The 16,879-nt window shown below is 42.3% G+C and overlaps 1 protein-coding gene across 5 annotated transcripts in view; it reads left to right on the top strand.

Moving 5' to 3' along the window:
* ntrk3a (neurotrophic tyrosine kinase, receptor, type 3a) overlaps nucleotides 1-12,926 on the top strand; it is a 298,276-nt gene extending 285,350 nt beyond the window's left edge. For all 5 annotated transcript variants that reach the window (XM_014124435.3, XM_082957199.1, XM_014124434.3 and 2 more), the window contains 2 exons: nucleotides 2,737-2,895; nucleotides 10,613-12,926. In XM_014124435.3, the coding sequence (XP_013979910.2) occupies nucleotides 2,737-2,895; nucleotides 10,613-10,798 (345 nt within the window). In that variant the 3' untranslated portion in view covers nucleotides 10,799-12,926. The remainder of the gene's footprint in view (nucleotides 1-2,736; nucleotides 2,896-10,612) is intronic.
* Nucleotides 12,927-16,879: the final 3,953 nt, after the last annotated feature.

The raw sequence follows: 16,879 nt of genomic DNA, 5'->3' as shown, positions 1-16,879 counted from the left end.
AATTATGGACCAGACTGTACATAGAGGGACAGTGTTGAAAATGTATTAACAGTTGCTTCAATCAATGTATATGTTATCGTCAGTCTGATTATACAAATTAGCTATACTTTAATTTCTCTCTATATGCTAATTGTGCTATGCTTTTAAATTGTGTTGGTGTTTTTGTCATCACCCTGCCAGTTTTAATTCCGCTACAAGGGAAGACCACACTCTAATTTATATGCTTCCATGATCTGCCGTTCAACCCCAGACTGAATTGAGGGTGGTGCTTGCCAGGGAGAAGCCATTAAGATTGATTGAAATTCAATCAATTAATGTAATCTCCCAGCACACAGACACACAAACACATAAACAAGTTAACAAATACATGACTCCGAAAACCAGATCTAGTCTCCCAAGACAGACAGAGCTTCCATAACGAACACAAATCTGTCTTGCAGATACAGGTAACTGCCAAAATAAAGGAAACACTAACATAAAGTGTCTTAATTGGGTGTTGGGCCACCATGAACCAGAACAGCTTCAATGCACCTTGGCATAGAAACTACAAGTGTCTGGAACTCTATTGGAGGGATGCAGCACCATTCTTCTACGGTGAAATTCCATAATTTTTTTGTTTTTTAAATGGTGGTGGAAAACGCTGTCTCAAGCGCCGCTCCAGAATCTCCCATAAGTGTTCAATTTGGTTGAGATCTGGTGACTGAGACGACCATGGCATATGGTTTACATCGTTTTTCTTTTCATGCTCATCAAACCATTCAGTGACCACTCGTGCCCTGTGGACGGGGGCGTTGGCATCCTATGAGGGCATAGCCATTGTAGCCAAAATAATGGCCTGCCCAGACCCTATCCATGATGGGATGTTAATTGCCTAATTAACTCAGGAACCACACCTGTGTAGAAGCACCTGCTTCAATATACTTTGTATCCCTCATTTACTCAAGTGTTTCCATTATTTTGGCAGTTACCTGTACAACCTATGAATCTTGCAAATATCATAGAACTGTGGTAAGTCTTCAAAACGGTATGTGAATTTGTATCATCCTCCTGTTCTACTGTTTTGGACACCAGCCTGCATTCTAGGGTGGTGTACCATGTAGTGCCAACAACATTGGTCTGGTAGAGAACAATCTGTCCACATGAAGTCAATAGTCAGGGGTCCAGCAGAATGGAAAGGGTGTCAGGTCATTGCAGCAGGGATACCAATTCACTTCTGAGTCCCTTGCAAATGTACTGTACTAGGAGAAGTCATAGGGACTTCCCATGACATTCTGACCTGTTCCCTGTCAAGTATTGATTATGAGGTAGGGCTGGGATTGAATCAGGAGATGGGATAGTAGGGTAGAGCTATGACAAAGGTGAGGATTCGAGGTAAGAACATTTAAGTTGATTTTACAGTGAATATTAGGGTTGTCGTGTGGATTGCATGATAGACAAATAGCCCTTTCCCTAATGGGCCAGAAATGCATTAAAACTGTTATACCCTTCTCTGCACAGTACACACACATTTGAAATCTGCATCCGCCTTATTTACAATAAGCTATGGGTTATTTATATGAATGAACATGAAAACATTTGATTTTTCAAACATCCTGCACTTTTTTTCTCTTTTCAGCTTGGAAGAAGATCACTAGAGTGTGGTAGTCGTTAGGGTTACATATTCACACAGGCTTTATGGGACCTGGTCCGGCAGACTTTTTACCATAATCTCATTAATAAACCGTCATAAATCTTAAAAAAGGAGAGCAGGCGGACGAGGAGGAGGAGAAGGAGGAGGGGGAGAAGGAAGGGGTGAGTATGTTGAAGATGTTGTAAAACGGAACAACTTATTATAATGTTCAGCGGGCCAAATTTAACAAAGAAAACCAACAATACATAATTACCTGAAGGAAACTGATGCTATAATATACTGTTATTATCGATGGCAAACCGATCCTTTGTAGCTACAGTATAATTCATGTGGGAATGTAATGTAATGTTAACTTCTTTTGTATTCACATGCTCCGTCAATACCTTGACCCATAGTGAGCTCAGTGCTAATGAGCTCTGTAATTAATATGCAGCTACCACTTAAGAGTTGAAAGTAACAATAATCAGACATCCGCTATTGAAACGTCACTCTTGTTCAACTCTTCCACAGATAGGATTAACACAGTGCAATTTACATGAATAGGAAACCGATTTTGAAGCGATCCTGTTGAGTTAAAGAGGAGGGTGCAGATGATTAGTACCTCATTGTTTTACTCTTATAATATCTGGCAGTCAGACAGACAGTGGGAAGGGAATGCTGAGGGGAAGACTTCATTTATGTTGCTGCATGGCTTGAAGCTGTCAAACCTCTTTAATGGATCCTTTTTCCTTCCCTCTCTTGGCTCCATCTTCTCTTCCTCCTCCCAGCTGAGCCTCATTGACTCTTCTTCATCTTCTGTGTTACAGGGCTGTGTAGGTTTCCCTTCTTCTCAAATATTTTATAAGAAAAATACAAGTTTAAAAAAAAAAACTAGAAAAGACCATCTAGAAGTATTCGAAGTGTGTCTGCTGCATGCCTTTCGGTGAATATGTCATTAAAAAAGTATTCTTTACAGTTTCTTTCACATGTACAATAGTTTTCTTTTTTTTCTTTTTCAGTTGTGATTTAACCTTCAAATCCCTTTGAGCCGTTAGTCCAGGTCTATAACGTTGTGTGCTGACATCTGTTGTTCTCCTTCTCTCTCGCTCTCTCTCTCTCGCTTCCAGGTGGGGGGCCACACCATGCTGCCCATCCGTTGGATGCCCCCTGAGAGCATCATGTACAGGAAGTTCACTACAGAGAGCGACGTGTGGAGCTTTGGTGTGATCCTCTGGGAGATCTTCACCTACGGGAAGCAGCCATGGTTTCAACTGGCCAACAATGAGGTACTGTAACTGCATGGACAGAGGGGTTCAACTCACATTTCAGTGGTTTATATCGTAATCAAATGAAACTTTATTTGTCACATGCGCCGAATACATGTGTAGACCTTACCGTTAAATGCTTACTTACAAGCTCTTAACCAACAGTGCAGTTCAAGAATGAGTTAAGAAAATATTTACCAATTAAACTAAAGTAAAAAATGATGAAAAGTAACACAATCAAATAACAATAACGAGGCTATATACAGGGGGTACCGGTATGCAGTATGCCTGTATTTTGGGTTTAGGAATGTAATCCAATATGAAGGCTGTTGTCAGACCTCATGGGCCAAATGTAGAGATATTTCCTGTTCCGTTGGCCAAGCACACCCATCTTCGTATTCTGCCATTTTTTCTGCAATACAGTGATGATAATAAGCAACATAACCACACAATGCAGTAACGTGCATTCAGCAGTTGTTGCCTTGGCCAAGACTACCATCCAGTACAGTCTCTTACTAATCCCTAGAATGGTGCAGTGTGAGATAGGTTAATTGGCCTATTCTTAGAGTGGCCTTTGGGCTCAATATTGGACCAGAAGAGAAATCAATTAAGACGGAAATCAGGGATGGGCAACTGGCGTCCCACGGCTCCCCTTTTGAAGGCCCTCGGATCAATCCCCCCCTCAGCTTACTGTTGCGAGTTAGAATAGTAGAATACACATGGTGCAATTTCCAAATGTGGTTGTGTATTAGCAGTTCTTCTCTTGTTTTGTCAGTCACTAGGCAGGATTCCATTGACCCAGGTTTATTCGACAAAAACAATGTGATAAAGAAAAAAGAAATTGCGACGTGAAATGGAAACGGCAGCAATAGGAGACATTCTATGAAGATGGACAACATTTTTATCTGTTCGACATGGGTGGAGTTTTATTTTTAACTTTCTTTATTGCGACAAATGAGGATGGAAACTGTTTTTCAAATAAATGATGATTGCCGAATACTTTTGAAGATACAAGGGACACGTGATGTTATCATAAGCTCCACTCCACATTTTATTCTAAATGCCTTCGGCTTGCAATTTATTGAAACATGTTTTAATAATGTTTCTTTGCAGGACAACGATTGTGCTGACTTTCAAGAATGCCTGAATTGCGTCACATTTTTTTTTCTGGTTGGCTAACAAGTTTCATCATCCAATTATTTCAGATCGACAGGAGTGTAATTTTCACCATGGCGACCACGGACCGTGGCGATACGTTGATCGGCACATGAGAATTATGAGAATACGGAATATATTAGTCAATTATTGCATTTTATTCACGCTGGCTTTCGTGGGGTCTCTGAAACATAAAATGGATCGGTGGGAGGGATACAGGCTGTCAACAATTTATTAATGCGCAATTTGCCTAAATGGTTAATGAAAACACTTCAAACAAGATTTTTATTTGACACTAGGATTTTACAAAATTTTTAGATGTGATTTTACAAAATTTTTAGATGTGATGTTATTATATCCAGCAGGTTTTTATCGACACAAGATGGTTAAATGGAAACACCCTTGCAGGCAATTGCCACATCTATTTTCTATGCAAACTTTCTACATGTCAACAAAAAAACACTAGACAAGTTAATGGAAACATAACTACTCCATTAGCCCATGTCAGCAAAACATTTTTAGATTAGTAAATTAGTCTAGCGGCCAGCTATCTGAATTTAGTAATCATGGTCGAATTAGGCCGCCATTGATTTTGTTAGTCAGTCTCACTCAGACATCATATTAAAAACTGCAAACATTTCTTTCCACTCCATGGCAAAATGAGTAGAATTGCATGAAATTTGTTACAAAATTGCAAAATCGTCTCTCCGCCCCATGGCAACATATGTAGTATTGCTGCAAACTTGCTTTAAAACTGCAACGCTTTCTCTATGCCCCATGGCGAAATGAACTGAATGTCTCTCTACTGTCAAGAGTGAGGCCTTTAAAATGTGGTTATGGATGTGGGTAAGCAACTGTGGCCCCTCGTGATGAGTTCAGATTAAAGTTGCCTATCCCTGACTTAAGCAAAGATGACAAGAGAGCAGCACCTACATTATACTAGTGTGAGCTGAGCGTATTGAAATCAAATAATTCCCAGTCTCAACTCCCACTTACACACAAACACACACATGCCTTTCAGACACCATAAATCACACTCAAAGAATAAGGGGTAATAAGAGGTGAGCAGCCATTTTGTTGCAGGTCCTCTATATACAGTACATGGCAGTAATAATAATGTGCAGACATGTGCCACTGATCTTCCTCTCAAGCATAAAGACATCACACTGTAGACATTGACAGAAGCACTATACTAATATACTGTTCTGCAGCAACTTTGGTGAAATAGTGGGTTGCAATGCACAATGTAGACCACCAAACCTAAAAAGGCATGATAATTAAAATGTCAGAACAACACTGCTTGGGGTTCCAGCCAAACATCAGCATGTACAGTTTGACAGGGACATTGTTTAGCAAATTAATATATTTACGGCAGCTTTCAGCTTTTCTAACTTGTCTTATTACGTTGAGACCTGAAAAACAGCATTATAAATCAATGCTGAGGCCAGCCATAGGTAGAGAAACAACAAGGTCTCCCACGCCAGAAGTCTTTTATAAATATGAATTATGTGGAGGTGCTGTGAATGTAAATGTAACAAGGTTGGGCTGCAGTCTGGGGGGCTGTGGTGACTCACTGACTGAACGCCTGTGGAAAGAGCTCTTCGCCTTCGGGCTACAGTTGTGCAGACAGCGTATCACGCTGATGACAACACAGCCTCTCACTGTTCCTAAAATAGACACAGACCGCACAACAAAGCTATCCAACTCAATTGTAATTGTTTAACCCTAGATTTAAGTAGTCTTATTTTTTGCTAAACATGTTTCTGTATAATATGTAGGAATAAACACACCTGCTATCTAATCACAATGAGCAGCAGAGTAAAATAACATGAAAACATAAACAACATAACATAAAACTCAAAGGTGTGCCTAACTAGCATTGCAATCCCGTTATCATCCCTGACCTGTTTGTCACAGCGCAGAGTGGATTCATTGGTAATTATTGCTCATGACAGGTTACTTTGTCTTTGACTGTGGATGTGAACCTGAAGCTGTTCTCATACCCATTCAACAGAAAACACCAGATCAATAGGTTATCAATAATGTCCGATTTTCATTTCATTTTGAACATTCCATTCTCAGCTGGGGGCAGGAGCAGCCCACTTCAGTGCATTAGAGCACAAAAACTATTCCTATATCTCTCAGTATTGGCCACCATTAATTGGATATTTCATTGATGTAAAATAAAACCATACTATACCTGACAAGTACAGTATGTGTGGTTTAGGTACATTTTCCATCCATTGTCTTCCCTGTGGCTCAGTTGGTAGAGCATGGTGTTTGCAATGCCAGGGTTGTGGGTTTGATTCCCATGGGGGGCCAATACAAAAAAAAAAAAAAAATGCATGAAATGAAATGTATGCATTCACTACTGTAAGTCGCTCTGGATAAGAGCGTCTGCTAAATGACTAAAATGTAAAATGTGATTGTACCCACCATTGACTATCCCATTGGTTTCCTGCATGTGGGCACAGCTGCAGGAACGACCCCACCCCCCCCCTCGAGCATCCCATCTTCATGCTTGTGCGACACTTTTGATATTCTGCTTTTCCCCTGATTGTCTATGCGATTAAAATGTGGGTAAAATAAAAGTATTGTCAGAGTTTTTTGTTTCGGCTATGACATTGTAGTATAATTAATATGCAATGTTTTAGCTTAAACATGATGGGTAATCTGTTGTGTTGGATAGCAGATGTAACAGATATACTAGCCACCCCACCATTCACTTTATTAAAGCTGTGATAAAGCTGGCGTGCACACCATCCACTGCTTCCGAGTATATTACTCGCTAATGTTCAGTCTCTGGATAATAAAGATGAGCTCAGGACGAGGATCTCCTTCCAGAGAGACATCAGGGATTGTAACATACTCTGTTTCATGGAAACATAGCTCTCTTGGGATATAGGGTCCCCGTCCATACAGCCAGCTGGGTTCTCAGTACATAGCGCAGACAGGAATAAAGAACTCTCTGGGAAGAAGAAAGGCGGTGGTGTATGTTTCATGATTAACTACTCATGGTGTGATTGTGATAACATACAGAAACTCAAGTCCTTTTGTTCCCCCGACTTAGAACACCTCACAATCAAATGCTGACTGTATTACCTACTAAGAGAATTCTCTTCGGTTACAGTCACAGCTGTGTATATTCCCCCTCAAGCCGATACCACGACAGCCCTTTAAAGAACTTACCTGGACTTTATGCAAACTGGAAACCACAAATCCTGAGGCCGCATTTATTGTAGCTGGGGATTTTAACAAAGCAAATTTGAGGAAAACGCTACCGAAGTTCTACCAACACATTGACTGTAGTACTCGCTCTGGAAAAACATTGGACCATTGCTACTCAACTTTTTGAAATGCCTACAAGGCCCTCCCCCGCCCTCCCTTCGGCATATCTGATGACAACTCCATTTTGCTCCTCCCTTCCTAGAGGCAGAAACTCAAACAGGAAGTACCCGTGCTAAGGTTTATTCAACACTGGTATGACCAATAGGAATCCATGCTTCAAGATTGTTATGATCATCCTGGAAGCCTCTTAGAATAACATTGACGAATACATGGATATGGTGACTGAGTTCATCAGGAAGTGTATCGGAGAAGTTATACCCACTGTGACTATTAAAACCTACCCAAATCAGAAAACGTGGATAGATGGCAGCATTCATGCAAAACTGAAGGCGCGAACCACCGCATTTAACCATGGCAAGGTGACTGGGAATATGGCAGAATACAAACAGTGTAGTTATTCCCTCCATAAGGCAATCAAACAGGCAAAAAATCAGTACAGAGACAAAGTGGAGGCGCAATTCAACGGCTCAGACACGAGACGTATGTGGCAGGGTCCACAGACAATCACGGACTACAAAGGGAAAACCAGCCACATTGTGGACACCGACGTCTTGCTTCCGAACAAGCTAAACACCTTCACCCGCTTTGAGGATAACACAGTGCCACCGATGCGGCCCGCTATCAGGACTATGGGCTCTCCTTCTCCGTGGCCGACATGAGTAACACATTTAAGCGTGTAAACCCTCGCAAGGCTGCCGCCTCAGACGGCATCCCTAGCCACGTCCTCAGAGCATGTGCAGACCAGCTGGCTGGAGTATTTACGGACACGTTCAATCTCTCCCTATCCTAGTCTGCTGTCCCCACATGCATCATGATGTCCACCATTGTTCCTGTACCCAAGAAAGCAAAGGTAACTGAACTAAATGACGATCCCCATAGAAATCAATTCTGTAATCATGAAGTGCTTTGAGAAGCTAGTTAAGGATCATATCCCCTCTACCTTACCTTACCTGACACCCTAGACTCACTTCAATTTGCTTACCGCCCTAATAGATCCACAGACGATGCAATCGCCATTGCACTGCACACTGCCCTATCCCATCTGGACAAGAGGAATACCTATGTAAGAATGCTGTTCATTGACTATAGTTCAGCCTTCAACACCATAGTACCCTCCAAGCTCATCATTAAGCTTGGGGCCCTGGGTATACACCCGGCCCTGTGCAACTGGGTCCTGGACTTCCCGACGGGCCGCCCCCAGGTGGTGAATGTAGGAAACAGCAACTCCACTTCGCTGATCCTCAACACTGGGGCCCTAGAGGATGCTAGTGCCAACCGTTCCACCTGCGGTGTACAGAGGTGGGAGGAGGAGAGGAGCACAAAGAGACGGAAAAAACAGCTCAGGAGACATACAACCATGCCTGCCCCTGCCAACACAGACTGCATATGCCCCACCTCCAATAAAGTTTGTGGATCTCAGATTGGACTCTACAGTCACCAAAGAATTCACCGTTAACTCAAAGTGGAAGTCATCATCAAATACGATGGACAACCATAAGCACTACGTAATTAAAACTAGGCCTGATTACGAACAATGACAAGACAGTCTACAGGGAGGAGGTGAGGGCCCTGGGAGAGTGGTGGCAGGAAAATAACCTCTCACTCAACGTCAACAAAACAAAGGAGCTGATCGTAGACTTCAGAAAAATTTATTTGGCTTGGCCCCTAAAACCCTCACAAACTTTTACAGATGCACAATTGAGAGCATCCTGTTGGGCTGTGTCACCGCCTGGTACGGCAACTGCAGTGCTCTCCAGAGGGTGGTGCTCTCTGCCCAACGCATCACCGGAGGCAAACTACCTGCTCTCCAGGACACCTACAGCAACCCGATTTGTGAAATTGATGATCCCGCCCCGTTTCACTCCATTCACCTTGCTTAGAGGTCCTCTTTATTAAGCCGTACTTCATCTTCATGCAATTTCGTTCCGCTACTGAACGAAGAGCAAAGGGTTTCAACACAAGACAAGATGAAGGAGAGACTAGTCTCATCAGAGGTCATATTAAAAATAATTGTTATCTATTTATTCAAGACAGGAGAAACATAGTGTTTCAGTTGATAATAAAACATCACTTATAGGAATGGATAATTGTTTACAAATTGCTAGCAATCCCATAAAGCCATCGCCGAAAACCACATTTTCATCTTGTTCTGTGGTTTGGTAACGTTTCGCAGCAGAGCCTTCAACCACAAGGGGGCACTGCGATACCTCTTCGTTGTGAACGTCCCCCATTGAAATGAATGACGCAACGGACTCCTCAGATGTAATGTGAATGGGGCATTAGTGGTCCTCGTCTGTCTTTCAGTCCATATCCAACTGATGGTCTACTAATCTCCTAATGTGTAGCGTACCTTCTAGCAAGCTAGTTAAATCCATCCACAAAGAACTTGATATAATCACTTATTCAACAGTGCACTCTGAACAGTGAACAATGATACGATGTAGCCTAACAACATCACACGGAAACAGCAGAGATGTGATATTGTTTTGTGCTATAGAAGCACTGGTCCTCTTACATTTTTATTCCAGCTGGCCAAAAAAAAATGAATATTAGGAGGAAAATGGCTGTCTGCTCTGCCATTGTTCTCCTTCACACAAGAGCTCTATCTAATAGCAACCCTAGAATGTTTGACTAAACAGTACATTCTTGTGCTAGGTTGCTATAAGATGGAAATTGGAAAATAATGGACCCACGATGTGGTGTATATATTTAATGTATTACTTAAATGGTGACCACAGCCCTTCTGTAAATACATTTCAATTGTGTTTCCACCCTGCTCCATTGTAATTCCATTTCCAATTTGGCTAACAGTGCAGCTTTAGGCTTTACCTGCCCCCCCAGGAGGCCAATCGAATGTTCTGCAACCTTATTGTGACATGTATTGATAACAACCTATACAGCTCATACACTCCTAATTCCCACCATACCCCAGAGGGATCACATGTAAAATGATACATGTCCCGATTTACATCAGCAGGCAAGTCTGACAACACTGCATCGGTGTGTTTGTTTATGCGCACTGCATAACCTTTCACTTTTAAATATTCCTTATGACCTGGTCATTGTGCCCATGTAATTACAACAGTACACATATTGTGGTGTTATAGCCTGGGGGATGCTAATAAAGGTGATTAAGCAAAACATAATTCTGCCTGTAAATGTCTCGTGGTGCTCTTGGTAAACAGTATAATACTCTAAATTGGGTTGTGACCTCTTTCTCTCTCTCTCGCCCCAGGTCATCGAGTGTATTACGCAAGGACGGGTTTTGGAGAGGCCACGAGTTTGTCCCAAGGAGGTGTATGACATCATGTTGGGTTGCTGGCAGAGGGAGCCCCAGCAGAGGCTGATCATCAAGGATATCCAGAAAATCCTCTATGCCTTGGGCAAAGCCACGCCTGTCTACCTGGACATCCTGGGCTAGTGTACGTTGGGGTTTGTCTATCTGTCTGTTTTTCTGTCTGTCTCTACCCAACAGATGAACAAAACCCCAGGAATAACCCAAACAACGAGCACCTTATTGCTCCACTGTCAAACACCTACAAAATGGGGATGGACTTAAGTGCCTGCTACTCCTTTCGATACACTGGATAACAGTATTTAAAAAAGCACTTTTACATTTTGTTTACCTGCATTTAAAATTGTACAGTTACTGAATACTGTATGAAGAGGACATTATTTCTTTTTTTGGTAAAAACAGCCTACTTAAAGTATCACAAAAAAAAAAAATGCTAGAAAATGACTCAATTACAAAAAGTACACAAAAAAAAGCTGAAAACCCTGGAAAAATGGTTTGCTTTTGGTATCCTGACAGCTTGACAGAAGATCAAACTCCCAGGTGATTTTCTTTTTCATTTTATAAATATATATTATATATATTTTTTATTTATTTTTATTTTCAAAGTGTGGATATCTGCCATGTTTCTTGCTAAGGGTACTGTATGTCACCTGTTGGAGATGACCTCTTGTTATTGGCAAGTCAGACAATTGGCTGGGACTTTTTGAAGAAAGCCTTACTGCACTCCGATTGGCTGGATCTATTCTCTGACTCTGGATCCGACAAGGCGATTGGCTACTGAGAGGAAACAGCTTTTCATTGAGATGTGGAACTCATAGGAAAGACAGAGCCAACAATCAACACAGTCATCTTAATTTAAAATTGAATGTATATACTGTAAATTTCTATGTCACAAAAATATGTTAACTTATTTCATTTCCTATTTAGATTATTTTAGTTTCTTGGTGTGTTGTAATGGTGAGTGAATCCTATAGATATTTTGATAATCTTTCATTTGTGTTACTATTTTCTTCACCTGGTCAGTGTGTTGTTTCTGTTGCTTTTAATGAATTTAATCGACTTTATTTAGAGTCTTATTATTTGATTTGGATATTTGATTACAATGTGACCTTACGAGTCAGGATGTTAGGTTGAGACATGAACAGGAAGTAGACTGTCAGTAGCGTAATCATGATGTGAGCTTAGACAGACTGAGCAGGATGCATACAGTTACAGTATGAATTTATGATGATCTTACATAGCGCCCCACTTCCCCTCATTCCAGCTCACTGTTGTTCTTTCAGTGTAATCTAGGCTTAGATTTGCTCTCAGCCCCACATTCTGTATCACCATGTATCTCATGTACATCTAGCCAGAGCAAAGAGCTATAGCTATGATATAGCATTATAAGCTGTCACCGGCTGTGTTCTGAAAATTACATTTATATGGCATTGTATTATACTTCATCTTGTTTTCCAGGTTGTGGATAATGTTATTCTACTGCCTTCAGATAGTCATGACCCTGATGTTTCAATTTCTGCAGTTTATACAGGAAATGCGCTACTAGACACTATACATTCATATAATAGTAGTAACTGCCTCTCATTTTCCATTCTCTGTACACGTACATTCAAGTTAAAGCATTACTGTAATGCAGGCTTGAGAATGTTTTCTTCTCTCAATGTGCGCAAGATTTCTGCAAACGATCCTTTATCTTTCTCAGCTCTCCCAATGTTAAACAATAGCAAACATGGCAGACCACAGTGACGTGAATTATTCATTACGTATTAGTGATGGAGCACTCTGTAGCTATGGGGGCTGTTTGGAACATTACGCTGTGATGACAAACACTGGGGCTTTGGGAGAAAGTGCTCCTCTCTCACGCTCACTCTCTCTACCGCTCTCTCTCTCGCTCTCGCTCTCCTTCGCTCTCTCCTTCTCTCGCTCTCCTTCGCTCTCTCTCCTCTTGCTTACGCTGAGTAATGTAATCATTCAAGGTTGTGTTTAGTCTCAATAACACCCCAATGATAAATCCATAATTATTCAATGCTGAGCCAAACTGGCACCATGTTTTGCCTATCTGCATTTTTTTAACAAGGTGATATATTATTATGTGATCAATTTCATATTAACGTTTATGTACAGAATCATTTGCCTACTTCAACAAAAATGTATTTTAAAAGCTTCAATATGAATTATCTGGTCAAACTTACAAATACTGTACTTTTCTTTCAAATTAAAAGTTCCTTCACGTTAGAATGGCGAGATACTCAAAGTTTTCTCATCTTTTTTAGCAAGAAGTTGAAAAGTAGTTTTCCCATCTTCTACCTAATCACAACATCAAAAAAATACTCTTCACCTTAATCTCTGAATTCACATCGACAAAGTTTCCTAGGTGCATCTGGCTTGGAAGGGAAAGTGACAGGAACATTTGTTGGTCTGGTTTCCTATTTTATTCCTTGAGAGATCCAGTCATTCTCTCTGTATGAACGAGCAGGGATGGGGAGGATTTCAGAAGCTTTCAAAGACCGGTGTGTGACTCTGACATACTGTAGTTATGTATGATAAGATGCCTCTTCCTTTAATATTCCTGTCGTGTTTTGAGGCCTGCTGCTTCCTGCTGTCTGCATTCAATGACTTTACAATTCACCCGGCTGGCTGTATGAGTCCTGAGCTCCCACACGAAGTCATGGAGATTTCCCCTGGTAGAGCACCACAGTACACTCCTCTCCTCCAGCCTGTGATTGTGGCTCCACTGGTAAACAATTCTGCCCTCTTCCTCTCCTAACACCTCCTCCATGGATGAGTGCACAAATTACGGACTGGTTATAATTGAAAAAAAAAAAGCCATTAGGGCGACTTAGGAGATTTTACACATCATATGCAGTGCACAGAGACTATTAGTGCCAGATTAGGTCCTAATTGGAAGGAAACAGACATGTCACTTCTGAGGTTGTTACCCAAGCTAAGCTCCTATAGGAAACAACAGACTCAGAGCCTCATGTATTAACCATTTCCACACTGGATTGAGAATGTAGCTCAGTTGGTAGAGCATGGCTCTTGCAATGCTAGGGTTGTGGGTTTGATTCCTACAGGGGACCAGTATGAAAATGTACACAGTGGTTCTGGATAAGCCTGTGTACTAATGACTAAAATGTAAACGTACCAGAGTAAACCTTGACGGGAGGAGCTTATAGGTACCGCAAGGCAACCACAATGTAAAGGACAGTGCACATTGATAGTCTATACTATCATATTCAAATTAACTATAAAATAGTTTGATAAACAGTATTGCATAATGAGTTCCTGAAATAAAATGTGTTTACATTACCCTCCTTTATAGCCCCCTTGGAATGTGCTGTATAAATCCCAGTGTAGGGGACGTTGTGTTTCAGAATGTGTCAAGACATCATGGCTCTTGCCACTGTATCCTCAGGATGATTCTCATCATTAGGTGTGTGACTTGACTGAAAGGCCAGAGCCAAGCATTTTACACTCCATTTACCTTGAAGCTGATCAATGCTCAATGACCCATGGACAGAGTACGCTTTAGTGCTGATGGTAGCAACGGGAGGGGGATAGACTGTGGACGGGGCGGGGCAGGAGACTTTGGGTGGACGACTGAGGGGAGAGAGAAGTGGAGGGCGACATGTCTTTATGTGAAGTCAATGTCTTATTTATCCATCAGAGAGAAAATAGATGAATTAGTTGATTCTAAGAATACCGGAGATGACCTCAGCGTATGACTAAGCAGAGAGGTAACTAAGTAAAGTAACTGTGACCGGTAAGGGGTGACAGTGGACAAGCGCCTAAGGTTGCGACTCTAATGAGTTGACCTTGCAGAAATGGGGGAAAATTACCAATGAAAGGAGGTTTTGGCTCCAGCTTTTAGATATCCTTTAAATACGATGGCCTGGCTGGGGGGTAATCGCTTGAGGTCAGTTGAGGAGGCAGAGCAGAGCTGGGATAATGCAGTGAAGGTCGTATGCTTAGCATGTTTCAGCCCAGTAATATAGCGCTGTCTATTGGCCAGAGAGGAGAACAGAGCTGGCTGCCGGTGTCGTGTTATGGCTGCTGCAGTGAAGAGGCCGACGATTGATGAGGGGTTTAAGACCTTAATCATGATGGGGAGGAGTGAGGAGGGAGGCAGGAAAGCGGAACATTGCAGTTGAAATGAGCTCTCTTTGAGCACTTCATAACCCAGGGCTCCGTGGAGCTAGCCTGCTACAGCAGCACTCCTCTGCTATCTCCGCCTGTCCCCACACACACAGCAGGAACGTCAAGTTTACACCAAAAACATAGTCTAAGATCCTTTTTTGTTTCCAGCTTACCAAATTTTTGTGTTACTTTCGTCATGTTTGGGAGGGTAATGTTACTGAATTATGGATAGGAGGAATATCTAATGTACTTGATGGAGTCCGTTTGCATCAGCGCTGGCGTTGCAGAACAGCCATCCTAGCAACAACAGGTAGTTATCCCCTCTCTCCTTCCCTGCATGATAAATTATTTTTGACCTACCTTCAAAGCATTTAATTAAAATGTCCTTATCTGATTTTAGAAACGCTCCTTTAGTTATGAGACTATAAACCGGCAGTTATCCCTCTTATCTTGGAGACGAGTACAACCATACAGGTTCAGAAGAGGGGTTTTGAAGAACAGTCAAAAGTAGATTTTGTGATGCCATCTTCCGCCAGATGTTATTCCTATGACAGATAACTATGACAGTTGTTTCAAAAGCAGTTTCACACATTTTTGTCTTGACTTAGTGTCGCATGGTTTTGTTGGCCTAGACTGATTGAAAGAACGAGCCACAGTTGATCAGACTGTTGTCCCAGATGCATGCAGACACAGCACTAATACCACATGCATTATATCATGACAAAACATGAGAAAACAGAATATATCCTCTCAGAAACATAAAAGAGGAGTGTAAAATGAAGAGAAAATGAGAAAATCCTGCCATGTACAGTCTTGCATACTCTCACAAAAACGGCAAACCTGACTCCATTTCCTGGAGGGAGGGATGAAATTGACTGCAGCGTTAAGACTTCAGATGGGATGTCACCCAGGAGCAATCTCCTGCGCTGTCAGCAGACTTTGACATCTAGATTAACCTTGGTGCTGAGTTTTCGGAGTCTCATTGGAATGCAAAAAGCATCTCCAGCCCTCCAATCCAGGGCTCTGACTGCACTGCCCACCCTCACACCCACCTCCTCGCCTCGTATCCCCCGTGTTCTGTGTGTGTGTGTGTGCGCCTCTCTTTAGGAGATCTGAGGGGTTGTTTGTGCTCACTGAGTGGGAGGGGATGTGGGAATGCTGGAACGGATGCGATGAACAAACACCTACCTCCTCTGCCCCTGCCCCTGGCTTTGCCTGGCTGGCTGCTACAGTGGGAAGGGGTAGGCCAGAGGGCCAGTGCCGATAGCTGTGTTTAGGGACCTGACTATTTGGGGATTTCTCTCTCTCCGTTGATTACAGGACCAGTAGTTTATCTGTTTTTCCAGCACTGAGAGAGGATGTACATCACAGAGAGAGGATGTACATCACAGAGAGAGGATGTACACCACAGAGAGAGGATGTACACCACAGAGAGAGGATGTAGATCACAGAGCGAGGATGTACATCACAGAGAGAGGATGTACACCACAGAGAGAGGATGCACACCACAGAGAGAGGATGTACACCACAGAGAGAGGATGCACACCACAGAGAGAGGATGTACACCACAGAGAGAGGATGCACACCACTGAGAGAGGATGTACAACACAGAGAGGGGATGTACACCACAGAGAGAGGATGTACATCACAGAGAGAGGATGTACACCACAGAGAGAGGATGTAGATCACAGAGAGAGGATGTAGATCACAGAGAGAGGATGTACACCACAGAGAGAGGATGTACATCACAGAGAGAGGATGTACACCACAGAGAGAGGATGTACACCACAGAGAGAGGATGTAGATCACAGAGAGAGGATGTACATCACAGAGAGAGGATGTACATCACAGAGAGAGGATGTAGATCACAGAGAGAGGATGTACATCACAGAGAGAGGATGTACACCAGAGAGAGAGGATGTACATCACAGAGAGAGGATGTACACCACAGAGAGAGGATGCACACCACAGAGAGAGGATGTACACCACAGAGAGAGGATGCACACCACAGAGAGAGGATGTACACCACAGAGAGAGGATGCACACCACTGAGAGAGGATGTACAACACA

This window comes from Salmo salar, chromosome 10 (genome assembly GCF_965601325.2).
Source record: "Salmo salar chromosome 10, fSalSal1, whole genome shotgun sequence".
Taxonomy (NCBI): Eukaryota; Metazoa; Chordata; class Actinopteri; order Salmoniformes; family Salmonidae; genus Salmo; species Salmo salar.
The sequence above is the reverse complement of the archived record's forward strand: the minus strand, read 5'-3'. Positions and strand labels throughout refer to the sequence as shown.